Below are 18,089 nucleotides of genomic sequence, written 5' to 3' on the forward strand. Positions count from 1 at the left end.
GGGAAACAATCTTAACACCAGAAGGAGCACTTCTAAATCCCATGCAAAGACAAACTGTGTATCAAGCTTTGTATCCTCTCTGTACAAACAAGCCTAGTACAAATGTGAAGACAGGAACCATGCAGTCTAGGAAAAGAGGCATATTCCTCCAAGATACAAAATATTACCCAACTTGATTTCTTATCAAAACTACCACTATCACTTACAAAAAAAAAAAAATTATTTACAACCTGTGGCCACCTCTCTACCACTTAGTTTCAGGCAGTGTACCTCACAGTTTGTACCTAAGGATGGAGTGTTTCTTGTAGTTGTACCTATGGGTTCAGTGGTTCATAATGTTACCTCTGATGACATTTAAGTTACCCAACGCTCTATTTTTCTCAAAAGATAAAACAGTATACTTAAAACCCAATAGCCATTTTTATACAAGGCTCTTCCTTAGAGAAAAAAATTTTCTTTATTTTATGGGCAACATTATCTACGGAAGTATGAATGCTTCTTCATATAAATACAACTATTGCAGACATATAGTCTATAACATATCTCCTGCTTGATTAAGGATCAAGCTGTTACCCATTGCTGTTTCTATAATACAATAATGAAATAATACAAATTCTGCAGTCACCTTGCAGCTCAACAAAATGAAGCATCAGAAGTACTGGTGTGTCCTGTCCCAACTCACCCAACATCTCATACGTATTTACCTCACTACACTATACTGGAGAAAAGTTAAAATAAGGCTTTATGGCATAATCATTTCCTTTCTGCACTGCAATCTGTAATTTCAAAGAGTGTCAAAAAAATAAAACATTGTCCTATTATGTGGTAAATGATTTATGATAGTAAAAGAAAATGCCTTGTTCTAAAAGTAACTAAACAGAATTCTGTAATTTCAATTACAGAACAGCCCCTATTGTGCAGTTAGTGCTCACCTCTTATCCATAGCATATATAGATTTCCACTCATTATAACAATGATTCATGAAAATGTACCAGTACACACCTTTTTAGTTAAGAACACATTTTTCATTTCTAAATAAAACTCAGAAATCCTAAGTTCAGTGCAAACAATTATCAAGAAACCCCAAGCAATGGATTTCAAAAGGGCACTGAATTTCTTCTCTGCTGCAGAAAGAATTGAACAAGCACATCATTTAGCTACCAACTGTGTAAGACCAGCCACCCCCTACTTCCAGAACCCTGAAAGGACAAAAACACACACTTGAAATTCAGTAACACAGAAAGCAAAACTGAAACAAATTTAAGTTATTCCTCAAAGACCTTATTGTGATTTGTGTTTTTCTACACACAAACTATCAAAACAAAACTCTGTGTACTAGAGACCTGAGTAAACGGACTTTGTTCACTTTCAGTGTTAATAACTTCAGCTGTTACTATTAAAGTAGACAATAACTGCATACGAATCTGAAAAAATAAATTTATTTGGCTCCTTAACTGGAGGAAGATGAAGGGTGCAGTCAATATCAGCAAGGATTTTTTCCTTATATTAGCTCCAGATCACACAAGCACTTTTTTTTTTTTTGCTTCATCCCACAATAAGACTGTTGTGTTTTTAATACTGCAAAACTGATTAGATTTTATCCTATTTTCTTACTCAAAACAACAAAAACCAGCAAGCACAATGTGTGACAGATTGCAAAGTCCAAGCTTCTTTCTTTGTCCCTATAGCACAGGTGACTTTCAGAGCTGCACTGTTTGCAGCTCTCCTATTCACCCCTGAGCATCTGGAACTGTGATCAGCATTATTTTATAACTAAACATTTCAGGTGTCCAAAAATGCAAAGTTGACAAGTTATCATATCCTCTTTAAACTACATAACTGGGAACATAAATTCTGAGTAACTAGAAGCATGCATTACAAAGAGAAACTGCAAGTAGCTATCACTTCAGTCTCTTGTCATTGTAAAGATCTGAAAAATACATTCCTTTAAACATGCAAACTAATGGCAAATCATTGTGGCATCCAAGCGTCTTTGGTTGCTGATCATGTGCTGTTTTTCCTAACAAGCTCTGCTTCTGCTGGCAAGTACAGTTTCTAAACTGCATCTCTCAAAGCTGTCAGACAAGGTGTTTCCAACAGGCGTATGTGAGAAAGGAAATTTGGGAGTCAGCGTGGCTGACAAACAGGAATAAACAATATCAAAGTGAGGTGCCATTCACTAAGGTCACATAAGCAGAAATCTTCAGCTGACAAATACAGGATGGGAGAACGACTGTCTAGACAACCGTATTCTAGAAAATGATCTGAAGGATTGATTAGCAGTTCCCAACTTAGCACGAGTCAATGCAGTGCTATTGCAAAAGGAACAAACATCACACAAAGAATGTCAAGTAGACAAGACACATTGCCACATGGTAAGATTCTCCTGCTTTACGTGATAAAGCTTTCCTGTCCAGTTTTGAACATAGACCAACTGATCAAAAACAAGAACATATCATCTACAAGGAAAGGATGAAATAACTGGAGCTACTTCATACAAGGAAAAGGAGACAGTCTTGGCAAGTCTTCATATACACATAATGATATATGCAAGAGGAAAACTACTCCAGTGGTAAACACTTACTAGTAGTGAGATTGCTAAGCACTGACTACAGAAGTTGCAGATATTCTGTTATCAGCATTTTAAAAAACACGTTGGCAAATATCCTTCTGAAGTAAGAGCTAAAGTTGACTTGGCCTTGAGAAACCAGTACAGATTAAATCTCTCAAAACCTTTTCTAAACATTTTTCTATATTTCTACTGATCATCTTCAGGAAAAAAAAAAAAAATCAACCCTTGATATTATACAATGTTAGAGACATTTTAGACACATTAAATGCATGTGACTAATAAATAACCTGGAGGGTGATGTTCCTTGTTAGTCACCTGGCTTCCAAATCACTGGGAAGGGGACCATAGTCACCTCAAAGGCATTCTGCCCAGCTCCTCACAAACAGATAGATAGCAAGAAAATTAAGAGAAGCAAAACAAAAGGTTACTCAATGATTATATAGTTACATGAAAAAAAAAAAATCTCACAGTAACAAAAGAAATTCCAGACTGAGAATGAAGCAAAACCTTCCCATTTCAACCCTTCTGTGCAGAACCACAAAGACAGGCTTGAAGGGACTTTGAGGGGTTATCTAGTTTGTTCCTCTATACCTTCAAAGAACCAACTAGAAATCCAGTAGCGGGGAAAAAAAACCAAAAACAAAAACAAAAAAACCACACAACATCCACGCACAACACTAAAAGTCTCTCAAAACTGAAGAAATGAAGTAACACATCTCCCAGGGGTGCGAACTTTGTACTGAAAGTGCCTTGTCTCAGTTGCTGAATACATTCAACTGTCACAAATGATCCAAGCGGTCAAAATGCTCGCCTCCAGATTTTCCCAGATCCCAAGACTCAAATTACAGAGAACTTTATAGACCAAAACCTACACAGTGAATTACACTCAGAAATGAACTGGAAACTATGGAACATCATAGACAACATTGAACCAGCCTGTAAACATGAAACTATATTTTATTCTGTAGTTTCCTTTCTGGGGTGCAGGTTAGGGAAGCAAAGAGATGAGTCAATGGCAGACATTCTTGCAGCAGTGTAAAAAGTTGCTTACATCTGCATGGTAGGAGTCAAATAACCAATTATAGCTTCCTTGACAGAGAAGTTAGTGACTCCATCACATGCTGCCTGAGCTCCCAGAAGCAACCACAGATGACATTAGCCTATGTTAGATAACAAAAAATGTGTTCTCACTGCAGAAAGGAAGAATGCTTTCTCACCTTCACACCTTATGTCATTTAATTCACCATTGCTCCATCACCTTTTGGATAAATCCAGTCCAGCTAGTAGCCTCACAAGCCAATACTGAGAATGGTGGTAAAAAACCCTCAATACAGTGTAAGAGGAAGAAAAACAGTGTCATCAGTATACTGCTAACCATGAAATAACAACAGCCTTCGAAATCTTCCCCAGGCAGGTAGTGAATGGGGAAAATGAGACCTCTGAAGGGCATTGTATAAGGTGTAAATGAGCCAGGCAACTCTGAGCTGTCCTTAGGAGATGAAGACACTCAAAATATCACATATCTGTACTGAAAACTTCAGATTTTTGGAGGCAGCTGTTTAAAAAACACTTTAAAAATCTTGATTTAGTCTTCTTTTAAGAAAATTTCACCATTTTAACAACACTTGTTTAGCTTAAGACTAGTCTTACAACCAAAAATTACTTAAAAATCTCAAACTTAATATTCTGTTTTCCAGCAGAAGATAGTCAGTGATTTTTTTTTTGTCCAAAAGCTGTGAGTTGAGATAATTCCATTTTTGAAAGATATTGAAACTTACTGCTTATATAAAAGACTAGAAAAATATCATCTTTAATTGACTGACATCCTAAATCGATATAAAAGTCTCCATGACAAACACATCATGTGTCAAAAATGCTCCTATAGAAAGTGTGTGGGTCTTTGCTACCTCGGATAGCTAAAACTCAGGGAGTATTTCATAACATGAGAATGGACTCCCATTGCCCCAGTGATGCAAAGGGAGCATTGGTATACTGCCAACCTCACTCTCGTGCCCCATGGTACTTCACCTTCACCTGCTTCCAGGTGACCAGCCCCACAAACAGTTACAAGCTATAAATAGAAAGCAAACATTACCCTCCAACTGTCCTTTATCCAAAGGAACGCACAAATACCTTATGTTTTGTCTTGTCTCACCTCTAAACAGTTATTTAGATAGCTTGACAGAAGTTCTGGTATAGCTCATTAGTATTGACATTTAGTCTAAGACAAAAATACAAGGTGAATTCCGCATAGAAATGTGCAGCAAGATTAATGTAGGAGAATAGAGGAAATAAGGCTTGATTGAAGGCTTCATTTTTACTGTTTGGAGAGGCACACAAGAAAGGCTGATGAAGTGTTTGTGTTAAACAAAACACATTATATTAGAAGTCTAGCGTGTTATTGACAGAGAGATACTGTTGAGCTAAACAAACCAAGTTCATTTACAGTAAAATTAGTTTGCAATGAAAAAAAGTATTGCAGCATGAAGATAAGGATATGTTAGCTATCTTTCAACAGAACTGCTAGAAAGAGTAGTCTGGCTGCAACTCAGAACAGGACACAACCCCCAATTGATTCGGCTTCTGTCTATGTGCAAGTCAATACTGCTCTTGTGATCAACTAATACACCCTCGTCTTTTTCTTCCTATAAACCTCAGCTTACAGTACAAATTCATTTGATCCTCACATTTCTCCATCTATAAACTAGGAGACAGCCAAACTTCATGCCCCCCTTAGGCACATTTATGTGTGTTAACCACACTAAAAATATCAAGCACTATTTAAACTTGTCTGAGTTAAACCAGTGTATTTTGCTGTACAGAATGACTTCAGCATCTGGAATACCATTCTGCTTATCAATTAGATGATGCACTCAGCAACTGCTTTTTAATTCATCTCCTTAATTTATCTTTGCACCCTAATCCAAAAAATGCCTTCCAGAGAAATGCTTTGTGCTCAGGAAAAAAGGGTGAATCACCCACATCCCAGAAAACATAACTGCATCCATACAGATTCAGGTAAATCAAAGAAATCAGGTTATATGGTAGTATGAAGAACTGGTGAGACAAAAAGAAAAAGAGATTGCCTGAATATAGAGTCAAAGCAGTATTATGTAGTCCTGTGATTTATTTGTTACAGATAAAAGTTACCACTTTGCACCAACCAGTAATAGTCACTTCTACACTTATCAGTTTGCTGCCTGGAGAGCATCCCAAGCTATGCAGTCTTAAATGACTCATTTTGGAGGTTTTTTCCAACCTGAATGAATCTGTGATTCTCTTAGGTTCTTAATCACGTAGATCAGCATACAGCATTTATGTAAGTCAACTCCATTTGACATCTATGAGATTTAAATACCATTAACAGCAAAAAATAATCTTACCTCTCCTACCCTTTCATCAGCATACTTCATGCTAAGTACTCCACATAAGTGACCATTGGATCCTTTACGCAATGCCATCACTAGTTTGATACAACAGCTGAAGGTATGATTCAAAACATGGAATTTCAAAGTGAAATATAGAAGTTTAACCTTCTGTTCTGAAAATACAAATATCAAAACCCAGACAAAGCAAACTTTCTCAGAACCAAAAATATTCCAGTGCTTATTTCACCTTTAGCATCCTGAGGGATAATACAACATAACTGACAAAAGCTATAGCCTTAGAAACAAAAACACATAACTGTACTACATAACACATACTACTGTAGTATAAAAGGTGTCATGTAAGTGTAATAATGTTCTCCTTATAGCAGCATGAATGTCTACCACGAAATGAACTAGCAGTGTATCTGCCCACTAGTAAATGACCTCAGAGTTAAGCAACCTGCTCAGTAAAAATCAGCTAGATATTACCAGTGACTAGCAGGCAGAAGTTTAAAAATTTGAAGAAGACAAGATTGTAACTCATTATCCCTCGAAGTGGCACAGACTGACTGATTCCAAGTCAGCAACAGCCACCTGGTTACCAGTAACCCTTCAGTGTAACCAGGTGGCTGTTGACTGGTTATTCATCCACTTTGGCATGTCACAGGAGAAATGTGTGGTACACAGCATGTGCTGCAAAATTCAGACTAAAAATGCAGATGAGGTCTGATTTTGATGCAAGCCCTGAGCTCTTTATACAAAGGATACGTATGCTCAGTACAACTAATCGGGACTCTCAAAGGGGTTTTCTAATGCAACCATTTTACACATCAGTATTAAAATAGTTGTTTAGAAACATAATAATCCCATCAGTAAAAAAGAATATCCATAAGCTGGTCTGTGGTGCAAAACGCAAGTTTGATTTATGAGTCACTTCACGTAAAGTTTAAATAGGTATATAGCAAGATACGACCTTTTCTCCTGCCTCCCTGATCACCGCTATACAGTACAATAGCTTACACGGTAATTGGGTGTGAAGATTTTGCAGACAGCACTCATCATGCAGGTGAGTGAGCATAAAAACACAGCATAAAAAGCTGTCCAAGAAAAAAATTAAATTACTTGAGGTTAGTATTTCAATATTTTGCAGTGATCATATGAACTAAAATATCACTCCCATCCTAGGAGTACAGAGGACCCAAACTGAATAGAGGCTTTTTGTTACCATCTTGAATAGCCTTTGGAAGCCAAATCACAGAAAATCATGGAATGAATTTAAATAAGAATAAGCATATTTTTTGTGACTATATTATATTTACACAAAGAGGATCTCTGTGGTGGACTATGTTTTCTGGTTGAGCCAAAGGAACCTCACTATTGAGAAATTGCAACTGTATCTCTTTATCAGGAGCAAGATTTCAATGACACCAGCCCTGGTAAGATAAGGCAGAGCTGGAGAGTGATTCACCTGTAATTACCTGAAAACAGTTACTAAACATAGAAAAGCTTCTTTAGGGGACATCATTTAATTATTTAGCAAGGAGGAAGTAGTTATTCAAATAGGGGGAACAGTTTTTGGCTCCTTGTTTTCAGTATTAGGAAAGATGCTCCATACTGATTTTTAGCTAATAAATCAAAGGGGGAAATGCTTCAGTTGTGAAATAGCATACTATGCTCAAAAATAAAAATGAACAACAAATAGATGGAGAGGAGGGCTGCAGCTTGAAATACTTGACTGCTAAGATCCAGCATGCCATTCTCAGGGAGTCCCGGAGTGGTTTTTAAGCTTCTTGCCCATCCTCGTAAAGAAAGGCGGGTGGCAGGACTAATCAATATCTTGCAACCCATCTGTGACCTGGCAAATAAAGAATTCAAGAAAATAAGGATCATCATACATAGATGATCCCTATAATTTAGCGTTCGGAGGACAGCTACATCTGGTCTCAGCTCCAGATGGGACGAAGCGGCCCCGCGCTGAAGGCTGGACGCAGCGCTGCTACACACACACACACACACACACACACACACACACAAAGGAGGGCTCCGCGCTCCTCCCGCTTTTCTCCAATATGAACAACTCCGCGTTCAAACGCGACGTAACCACACGGAGAGCTGCCTACTAGGCTGGCAGGTCTGTACAACAGTTCAGCTACACCCGTGTCAGAGGGGGCTATTGTCCGGGACGAGCCGCCAGCGCTCATCGGGTGTTGCCGGCTTTAATAGGAGGTGCCAAGAAAAATAAAATCACCGTAAGTCTCTCCGATCACTTCCCAAGTCAAACCCGCGGGCTTCAGAGCCCTGCACCGGGCAGAGGGGAACAACCAGGCGAGGAAGCGCGACTCCCATAAGCGACACTTTGTCTGATTTCCACTGAAGCAGCGACAAAACCCCCGACGCGCGAACAATGCCCGCGGCCCCGCTCCTGTTCCTCCCCGGGCCGCCACCGGACACCGTCTCCAGTCGGGTCGCCGCTCCCAACGATACGTTTTAAGGCTGCTTTGTTTCCTGTGGAACGCCAGCCTTTCCACCCAGCACCGGCGGAGACAGCCGAGCGCCCGCCTCGGAGACGAGGAACCGGCCCCTGCCCCATCCCCTGGCAGCGGCGGGAGACGCCGGAGCCGCGACTCGGGCATTGGCCGTCCTTTGTTGCGCCCCCGGGGAAGGGGTCGCTCCCCCCGCCCAGCGACGGGACCTCCGACCCCCATCGCAGCCACTCACAGGCACGGGGCGCTGCCCTCGCTCCCGCGGGGGACGGCAGCAGCCCCCCGCGGGGCGAGCCCGCTCCGCCCGGGATGCGCTCCCCGCCGGCAGCGCTGCTCCTCGCCCCCGCGCTGCCCCGCTCGCCCTCTCTCTCACTCACCCACGCCGTACTTCTCGTGCTCCGTGGGTATCCACATGCTCGCGGCGTGCGAGCGACCGTCCCCCCGCCAGCCCCTTCGCTGGGAGCGGCGGTGGCCGGTAAGCGCGTCCGCTCCCGGCTGCTCCCGCCGCGCTCAGCCGCGGCTACCCGGCCCCAGCGGCGAAAGCATTGTTCGGGCGGGCGGACTGACTGAGGCGCGCTCGCCGCCAGCCACTTATATTCCCCGTCCCGCTGCACGCCGGGGAACGTAGTGCCTCGGCACGGCCGCGCCCCTCGCCGCCCGCGGCCGAAGGAGAGACTACGAGCCCCGTCTGGCCCCGCGCTCCCCGGCGGGGCGGAGCGGGGCGGAGCGCGGCTCCCGGGGCCGCCTCACGCCCGGACGGGCGGGGCGGTGCGGCGGCGGAATGGCAGCGTGCCGGGGGGGCGCGGGGCCGGCGCGGGGAGGTGAGTGCGCTGCGGGAGGCGTGAGGCGGCCCGCTCCGCTCCCCCGACCTCTCCGCGGCTCCGCGGTCCCGGCTCGGAGGGTGGGAGGGGGCTGACGCCGCGCGCCCGGGGATGCGGAGCGGCGGACACGTGCGGGGCAGCCGGGAGCGCCGGGGCCCGGCGCGGTGCGGGCTCGCCTGGTCGCCCGTCGGAGCGGGATTCCGGGGTGCGCCCGCTGGTTACAGGGACGTGACTCCTTCTTCTGGTCCTGCTAGTGCCAGTCCTTCCCGTAGCACAGCCCCGCGTTTGGCACGCGGAGCTGTGGGGACAGGGAGAGTTTCCAACAGAGAGTCGAGCTGGAGATGGAGTTGGTGCCGGCAGTGTGCCAGGGCGGTGGGACGTGGAACTGATGCTCTGGGGGGCTTTTTGACTTCTCACATAAATCCGTTTGTCAGCACAAACATACACAGAGATAAAGCAAAGCAGGTGGTGCACAGCGAGGAGCACAAATGGACTGTGGGGGATGGCTGCAGGGATAAGCCAGTCATCGTAAGCAGCAAGAACAGCAGGGTTTGCATCCCAGTTGAGAAGCCTGTATGTCTGTGGCCTTCTAGAAGCAGCTTAGCTAGAGCTCATAATACAGAAATTGCAACAAATCCTCAGGCTGAACTGGTCCTTGTGAGAGAAACCTGGGTGTTACGAGGCAGGAGGAAGAGCCTGGGTTACATCTTCTGGTCCTGTGGGAAGGCACAGGCAGAAAAAAGGGGGAAAACTGCAGTGATAGGATGCTGCTCTGCAGGTCTTACTAGGTACAAGTTGTCTCTAAGATGACTATGTCTGATTTTTAAAAAGTGTTCTCCAATCAAATCGTGACTCTGAAGTGGTAGATGGAGATCTTATGGGATGATTCGGTTTGAGCTGAACGAAAAAATAGAGTTTAATGTTTTTATATTTAAGAGAAGAAAATGGCTTGGTTTTGGGTTTTTTTTTTTCAGTTCAGGTTGGCTTTTAACCCCTACTGTCAAGTTATGTTGCATTTTTAAGTCACTAGTAGTGTGAAGGACACAACAAAAAGAAGTCATGTGCACGCAGGCAGTTTCAAACCTTTAGTGTGCATTTATTCCATGCTAAATATAGAGTAGTATCTCTATATTTATGCTAATAGTTAAAGCAGTATTCTTACTTTATTTCTGTGTTGCAGTGATTTGGCATGAGCCTCTTGTACCATGAAAAGCCAGACTCTTCTAGAGCCCTTCTAGACTGGTGTAATTGCACCCCGAGGCAAAGCTATGCTGTTCTAACTGTTGAAAAGGACATGAGCTTTTGTCTGTGCAAGTCTTCTGTGTGAAACCATTAGAGGTGATGAGATTACCCTGAGGTTTTTCCAGGTAACTCTTGTAAAGATATTGGTACCAGTCCAAAAAAAAAGTTTGTTCCATGGGAATTCATACGCCTATGCTGTTTTCCTGTTACTGAACCCGAAGGCTTATTGAAGGGATTAGTGAACTTTAAGTGGTTTTGCTCCGCAGCTCACTTTACATCCCGTGACAAATTGTTTGGAGTCTCTAGGTGATGAAGTGACTAAAAGTCACTATTGAAAATCAAAATAATAGGTGCCAGGCTAAATTAACTTTCAAATCAGCCTATAAACTTCCATTTACATCCAGGCTCTCCCTGTCTCCAGAAGACAGATCTGCCAACATGCTGGCTGGGAGTCATAAAATTCTACCCCAGCCTTGTAACTGCTGTCTGTCATGTTAACCATGACAGACTTCAGCATAAACAGTCTTCCCTTGGACAAAGACAAGACTACGCTATAGCTGAAATAGCCTTTTCAGAATTATTGATTTGGAGCAGAGCCTCTTCGGGTCAACAGATCTTAGAGTATAAATCACATTATCTGTGGGCAAAGAAGTACCTTACCCATAATATTTATCGTTTCCCTGCTCTGAACAAAATCCTTATTCATTCAGAGGTTTCGGTTCTACAAAGCTGTTCCTTCTGGCAGCATCTTGTACTTCTAGGTACACCTGAAAGGGTGGAGGCAGAATATAGGAAAATTAAATAACATATTTTTTCCTGTCTTGCTGTTACCTATTTACAGGAAAACCTGTGCTTTTATATTCTAATCCAGGACTGTGTGGCTTTCTAGTTAGTTCCCTCCAGCAGCCTTCACCAAGTGGCTTTTAATAAACATATCACTGTCCACAGTACAATTTGTTCAGACTACATTAATTATGCTACATATCAACACTTCCTACAGCATCTGCCAATGGATTTTAAAATTAGTTTTTTTCTGGAATTGTGTCTTTGATTGTTTCATCATCAGTCTGACAGTTACAGTTTTCTACTCAAGGTCTTTATGTGCTTTGGAATGCATGCTACTGGGGTGTACCATGCCAGAGCACAGCATGTTATTCTTATTCCTGCCATGTCTTGTGTCTCATTTTTAAGAATATTCCATTTAGTGTGAAAAACTAAAGTTTGGTTGGTCTTGTACATGTCTACCTTTTTTCATTGCTACCTAGAGGATACTTTAGTGAGAATTGTTTCGTTCTTGATAGTAGAACCACTACTTCTTTTGCTCAACTCTGAAGTTCTGTTAAGGATGCTATGAGAGCTTGTCTCACATATCCCACAGTCATAGATCCCTCAAATACTAGCAGAATCTCCTAGTTCATTAGCTGGACTTCCTTGCTGGGCATCATCTCTGTCCATGGCTAGACCCCAGGCCCCTCGCCTATCCCCTGACTCAGACCTTGCATCTTTATAGATACAGGTCTCCTTCTACTCACTGGCTACTCCAATTTGTACCTTGCTAGCAAATTACACATGTGCACACATGCATACAGCGTTAAGTTCACTAGGAAAACAATAGATACACCATGATTCCTCCAGTTGCTAGTTCCTGGACCTGCAGGCCGTGGGAGTTGCAGTATTTTTGCAGTTGCTGGCACTTAGACCTTGCAGCAGTATCACACATAGGACAGAGGGTGAATTATACAAAAAAGTAGTTAAGAAAAGGATTTAGTAAGAAGGAAATGATGTGATCCAAGTGCAGGGTGTGATCAGAGAAGCATACCCACCAGCAGTCTGTTTAAATGCAACTTACTCATTTTTGATTCCCCCCACTCCCTGCCTCCATTATCTGATGTTTTTTCCCCCCATCCTTCCCTTTCTCTGCCTTTGTCCCCTCTTCTAAATTTCCTACAAATGATACAAAATCCCACAAATGCCTTTTGCTATCCCATCCACAAACACCCTCAGAAATACCATTATACATATGATAATCACACATTTCCCCTTTCTTATCAATGACAAAATTCATATTGAACCTGTTCAAGGCTGTGTGTAGTTCCTTTAATGGCATTAGTTCCTGTAGTGACCAAAGACAACTTATTCTCCCTGTTATCACCTGCTCATTAATGTTTATTTTTGTGTAATCTACCACTTTCCTTGGGTTTTGTTGTTTATTTTATACTGAATAGTCTTTAACCAAATAAAGTAGTGAACCAGCTGCCTTCCCATCCCACCCTTCTTTATACTACTCCTCCTACTCAGATATTACTGAGTGCATTACCTGTTTCCTGTCCAAGTAACCACAGCAGGCATGGTTGTGAACGGAGAGCTGCTGGCTGCTCATTGAAAACCCCAGCAAGGTTATACAGCAGCCATTGCCCCCAGCATACAGCTGCCTCTTCTCATCTGTTTGTTCACAAGAGTTCCTCACATGTTAGTTCTGCCTTTTCTGTTTCATGGTTTTAGAGGCTGGTATGCTGCTTAATACCTTCCTTAACCCCCCCCACCAGTTCCAAATGATCACACACATAGTTGCATCCTCAGTTGTTATCCCACAGGGCACTTTCAAGCATCTAGAGTACCACTGGTGATCTGTTTCTCAGGTTAAATCTTTGTGTGCAATAGAGGATTTCAAGACCTGAAGCTTCTACTATACCACAGATTTTGGAGAGAGAGAGAGAGAAGAGATGCCTTTTACCAGTAGGCATTATAAGCTCTGTAGAGGGTCTTGGTTTGATGCAGATTAGTCTTTGTGAACTGAACAATTAGCAATTACACCTGGAGGACAGGTTCACTAATTAATTCTGGAAGTGCAATGCAGTTTATTTTAGTATGATTACAAGAATGGATCTCCTAAAGTAGTATTATTTTAAAATGTTTTAAGAGCCTTTGTTGTGATTTTTAATTAAAAATGCAATCTCAGCTTTTACCTGATAAGCAAATGTGTCTTGCGGAGGACTGGAAATTACTAAGTTATTGTCGGTAAAATCACCTTTTATGTGCTTCTCTGTTTGAAAAGTAAAAGGGCAAAATTCTTTCATGTAATTGTTGCAATAATATTTTAGTGTTTTTAACCTTAACAGCACATTTCTTTAAAAACTGGTGATGGGACAAGATACAAGTGAAACTAAATATTTCATTAAATGGGTAATAATGGATTAATAAAGTAAGTGAGAGATTGTATTGCTTGGTAATACAGATCTGAGCTGCCTGTGATCCTGCCATAATTTTACAAATAATTTTGTTGCAAATATGCACTGTATTTTTCTGAAGACAAAGGGATGTCCCCGCACCTCGGCATGAATACAATAACTCCTGTTAGCACAAGGCATAGGATATGTTGTATTCTCCAAAAGTATGCAATAAAAACTTGCTATTTGGTTTTCTCTGAATTCAGAAAACTTTCATAGCTTAAAAGCAAAGCTGGATGGCCTTTATCTTGGTATTTCATTCCAGCGGTCTAGGCCAATTCTTGCCTGCTCAGTAGCAGTTAAAGGCTTTGATACATGAACAAACTACCTAGTATCAGCTGTTCTGTATACTAACAGAAACTCATTTAGAAGTAAGATGCTTCAGACTACCTCCTGAACACATACACAGCTTAAACATGATAACTCGTTCGCGTGTTAAAGACTTTGTTTGAAGCCTCTGCTCAGGCCTTCTGTTAGCTGCGGTGGAGCAACAGTGAATGGTGGTTCATCAGTCCTCAGACTGATGAAGACCTTTAAACTGTTTCTGTATTGGCAAATACCTGATTCTTACCCAAAAAGGCTTTCTCATTGCTGGAACAAATAATAGATGTGGACATGCTTTATTTAGATGTAGAGGTGTGGACTAGGGGGGTGTTGTAAGTTTTTTGAATGTTCTGAGTGTAACACACATGCCAGGATAGTTTGCTATAGCTTGTTCACTGCTGTGTTTTTACTGGGGAGTACTTGTTTTCTGTAAGAGCACTGAATTGTAGATTCTTGCCTACAATGATGCCTGCCACAAGGTGTGCCTGTCATATAAACAGGTGATAGTTTCTCACCCTTGAAGACTAGCCAGCTTTCTTGATGAAGGGGTGCAGGATTTAAACTAGCATAGGTTATGAGAAAAGTGAACAGTAGGAAAGGAAGAAAAGAACTTAAATATTATGAAATTACAAGCATTAAGTATTTTAACTTCAGTATAGGTTCAATTCTTTTCTGTACAAACAACCTTCATAACCTTATGAAGCACCCTATGTGCTTTCTTCCACTGTGTTCTGTCTTGAAACCTCTGCAAGAGCTCTGCATCTTTCTGTGAACATCTGCATCCTAAAACTGCAGTTGTTCCCAGACTGTGAGGTTTTTGCTTCACATTCTCATCCACAAACTCCCAGCAGGCTGAAACCGGGAGAAAAGCCTGAAAGCATTTGAATGTCTTTCTATGAGCCTTTTAAACTAGCTTTAAATATTGCATCTTTAAAAGCCTCACACAATGCGGGAAAGAACATGGCATTGAATAACGGGGAGGGAGAAAATGAGCTAGGTTTTGTGCAACCTTGAAGCAGGCCTGTGCCTGTGAAGAGCTGGGCATGTAATCCTGACCAGTGTCTCTTTGAAGTCAGGGAAATATGTTCATGAAAGTGCAGGTTCTTTGCTGAGTTGTTGTCTCGACTCAATCAGTAGTTAATTATGGTCATTTGAGTGGAAAAAGTCTAGTGTTCGTTGACCCGATAATTGTTGTATTAAATTATGTATTGGTCAGGACCATTAAAACCATATAACCAGACTGAAACTGTGCTGTGGAATCCCTGTCCATGGCAGGGGAATTGGAATTAGATGATCTTTTAGGTCCCTTCCAATTCAAACCGTTCTATGATTCTGCTTAGATTGCAATGTAATGTGCAAGTTTTTGAAAGATGCCAAGCTGCTACACAGTAGGGTTAGGTAATTTGGGGGTGTGCAAGCAGTTTTCCTCAATAACAAGATGCCAGATACTACATAAGAGTACAAATGTAGTGTGTGTAGCTATTTATGCAATACAGTTTCATGTTAAGGAGTTTTTCTGCCCCACTTGGAGCCCTGTAGTATAAGCAATAACTCTTTTTTTGCTATACAGATGTGGAATGCTCGAACTACTTCATGCAGAAAGAGTACCCGTATTCGATGCCTTCTTTATAGTATGGAGTCAGAAGTACTCACGTGGAGTCTTTGTTGATTTTTCAAAACGTCTTACATATTATGACAGTCAAATGACTGCCAACAAAAATATGAAATAAATTAAAAGGGTATTGTCTTTGACTTGAGTTTTTTCTATGATCATAAAGTATTTTAGATCGTCAGTATACAATAGTATGTGTTAACTTGTAATGTTTCAGCACTATAGGAAATGGTTTAGTTGCAAGTCTGATGTCTGATGATTGATCTCAAGGCCTGGTGTCCCACCAGGTATTCCCATGATCACTGCTTGTTTGCCATTCTGTCCTAATATTTTGCTATAGTAGACCTGTAAAAGAGAAATTGTAGTAGGTGTTTTGCCAGTGGCTTCAGTATCCCACCTGTCCTTTGTAGTGTGTTTCAACTGGGTTTCTTGAAACTTTCCTTTTGATTTTTTGCCTCATGTTTTCATTGGACAATGTCTTCCAAATGGTCTTCTTTTTTTTTATTTTACTTTTGTGTATTTTTCTCTGATTTTTATGACTCACAGACCAGTGTGAAATGGCCCAGCTGCTTCTGTTTGATTCTTGCTCATTGATATGTCATCCTCCCATTTGTCAAGGATGTCTCTGTCCCAGAGGAGTAGCTACTTGCCCTGTGTAGTTGTAGCAGGTTAAAAGCCTTCTCTTTATCCTCCTGGTATAGAAGCTTTATAACTGGATATGCCATCTGTTTCACCCTCACAAGTTGGTGTGGTATGGTGTGGCTCTGTCCGCCTGAACAAATAATAAGACACAGTAGATAAAGGCAATTGGTGCCACATTCCCTACAACTATATTGCATGGTTTGATATTTTTGCTTAGAATTACATGTAGTCAGTCTTCCCACACCAAGTAGCCCTTGGTTTAGACCCAGGTGTCTCTGCTAAGGGTTGGGATGTGTTTTGTATGTATCTGGACTCCAGACGAATCTAGTTCACGTGCCCCCAGACTGATCTCTAAACCAATGCACAAAGCAGCTGGAGGATGATCAGGGACTGCAAGACTCCTGTGTGGGTCAAATCTGTGCTGAGGTGGGAAAAGGAGGACAGAGGTGGTGGGCAGCGTAGGGGAGCATGGCACAGCACCCTGCCACTCAGGACCACTGCCAAAGTTCACAGTGCGTGCCCCAGGTCGGGCCCAGCAGTCCCACAGTGGGAGTGCACAAGGCTCACAATATGAAAACAGCAATAGCTAGGGAACAAGTCCATGCAGTTATAAGTGATACTGCAGAGCATTTTGCTAGTCTTGACCAGTGTGCCAGCACTGAATGTTATTATGACTCAGTAATGCATGAATAAATGAGATAGAGCTTTTTCTCTGAAAACAGAGAATGTTTTCTGTAACAGAAAACATCCTGCTGGAGGTTTTAATTGATTTTCTCTTATATGGGATGAAAACATGCAGCCCGTGTTATTACTGTACTAATTTAATATTCAGGAGCCTGCATGTATTTACAGAGTTAGCAAAATAATGCCTGAAAAACATAAGCAACTTGTATCACTAATTCTAACATTCTAATTCTGTTTCTTGAGGAAATTAACTTCAATTATTTTATCATCCATGTCAATGAGCTACATTAGCAGTATCAGTAAGCATATATCATACTTAAGAGTCAAGATCTATGTCATATGTTTAATAAATGCATGGAGGATGAGAAATAAATCCAGTATCATAAAAATATTTATTTCAAACTCCGGTACACATTCAGAATATGCTCACAGAAATTTTATATGGCCTGCTGTGAGATGTCCCAGGGATCTGTAAGACATAAGTATTTGAGCTCTGACTTAAAAATACTTTCCTCTGAAAATAATTTTGAAAGATTTATGTATAAAGGGTACAAATAGTGGATTATTTGAAATACAGTCAAAGCTTTGTTTCCTGAACCAAGCTATCAATTAGGCCAAACTATGTTGATGGACATCACTGCACGCTATAATGAACTTTCCTTTTGAGCCGCTGCTTTTTTCAGTTTGACTACTTGTTTATGGAGGTTTGATTCTAAAAGTAGAAACAACTTATTTTGCTACTCTCCATCTGGAAAAGCTCCAGTTCACTGAGATAGCAGCAACAGACCACAGAACCTCTTCCTTGTACTGATTCTTCAAGTACAAAATTCTCTTAATTCAGTCTTGAAGGTGTTCTGAGGATCAGGAAACTAGTCAGAGTACCTGAGAGAAATTTCAACCTCTTCTGTCAGTTTGAAACCCACATACACCAGGATCCCAGAAAAGACACCTCTCAGCATGCACTTCGAGGTTAGTTCTAGTTTATATGAGTCTGAAAAAAATTAAAGTGACATTTAAAGTAAAAATTTCATGCTATTTTTAGTTGTTATTCTCAAATAGTTGCCTTTTCCAAGGAAAGTCTACCAGTGGAAAAGTTATAAACCCTATGATGCAA

At 41.6% G+C, this 18,089-nt stretch overlaps 2 protein-coding genes across 6 annotated transcripts in view; one reads left to right on the forward strand and one right to left on the reverse strand.

Moving 5' to 3' along the window:
• The window catches only part of DOCK4 (dedicator of cytokinesis 4), a 247,662-nt gene extending 238,657 nt beyond the window's left edge, over window positions 1-9,005 (reverse strand). For all 4 annotated transcript variants that reach the window (XM_027721207.2, XM_027721205.2, XM_027721206.2 and 1 more), the window contains exon 1: window positions 8,801-9,005. In XM_027721207.2, coding sequence (XP_027577008.2) covers window positions 8,801-8,837 — 37 coding nt within the window. In that variant the 5' untranslated portion in view covers window positions 8,838-9,005. The remainder of the gene's footprint in view (window positions 1-8,800) is intronic.
• A 153-nt stretch (window positions 9,006-9,158) lies between these two features.
• ZNF277 (zinc finger protein 277) overlaps window positions 9,159-18,089 on the forward strand; it is a 51,724-nt gene continuing 42,793 nt past the window's right edge. For both annotated transcript variants that reach the window (XM_039385436.1, XM_027721209.2), the window contains exon 1: window positions 9,159-9,244. In XM_039385436.1, the coding sequence (XP_039241370.1) occupies window positions 9,205-9,244 (40 nt within the window). In that variant the 5' untranslated portion in view covers window positions 9,159-9,204. The remainder of the gene's footprint in view (window positions 9,245-18,089) is intronic.

The sequence above is a fragment of the Pipra filicauda genome, unplaced genomic scaffold (genome assembly GCF_003945595.2).
Source record: "Pipra filicauda isolate LSUMZ 115617 unplaced genomic scaffold, ASM394559v2 scaffold40_size4127951_pilon, whole genome shotgun sequence".
NCBI lineage: Eukaryota > Metazoa > Chordata > Aves > Passeriformes > Pipridae > Pipra > Pipra filicauda.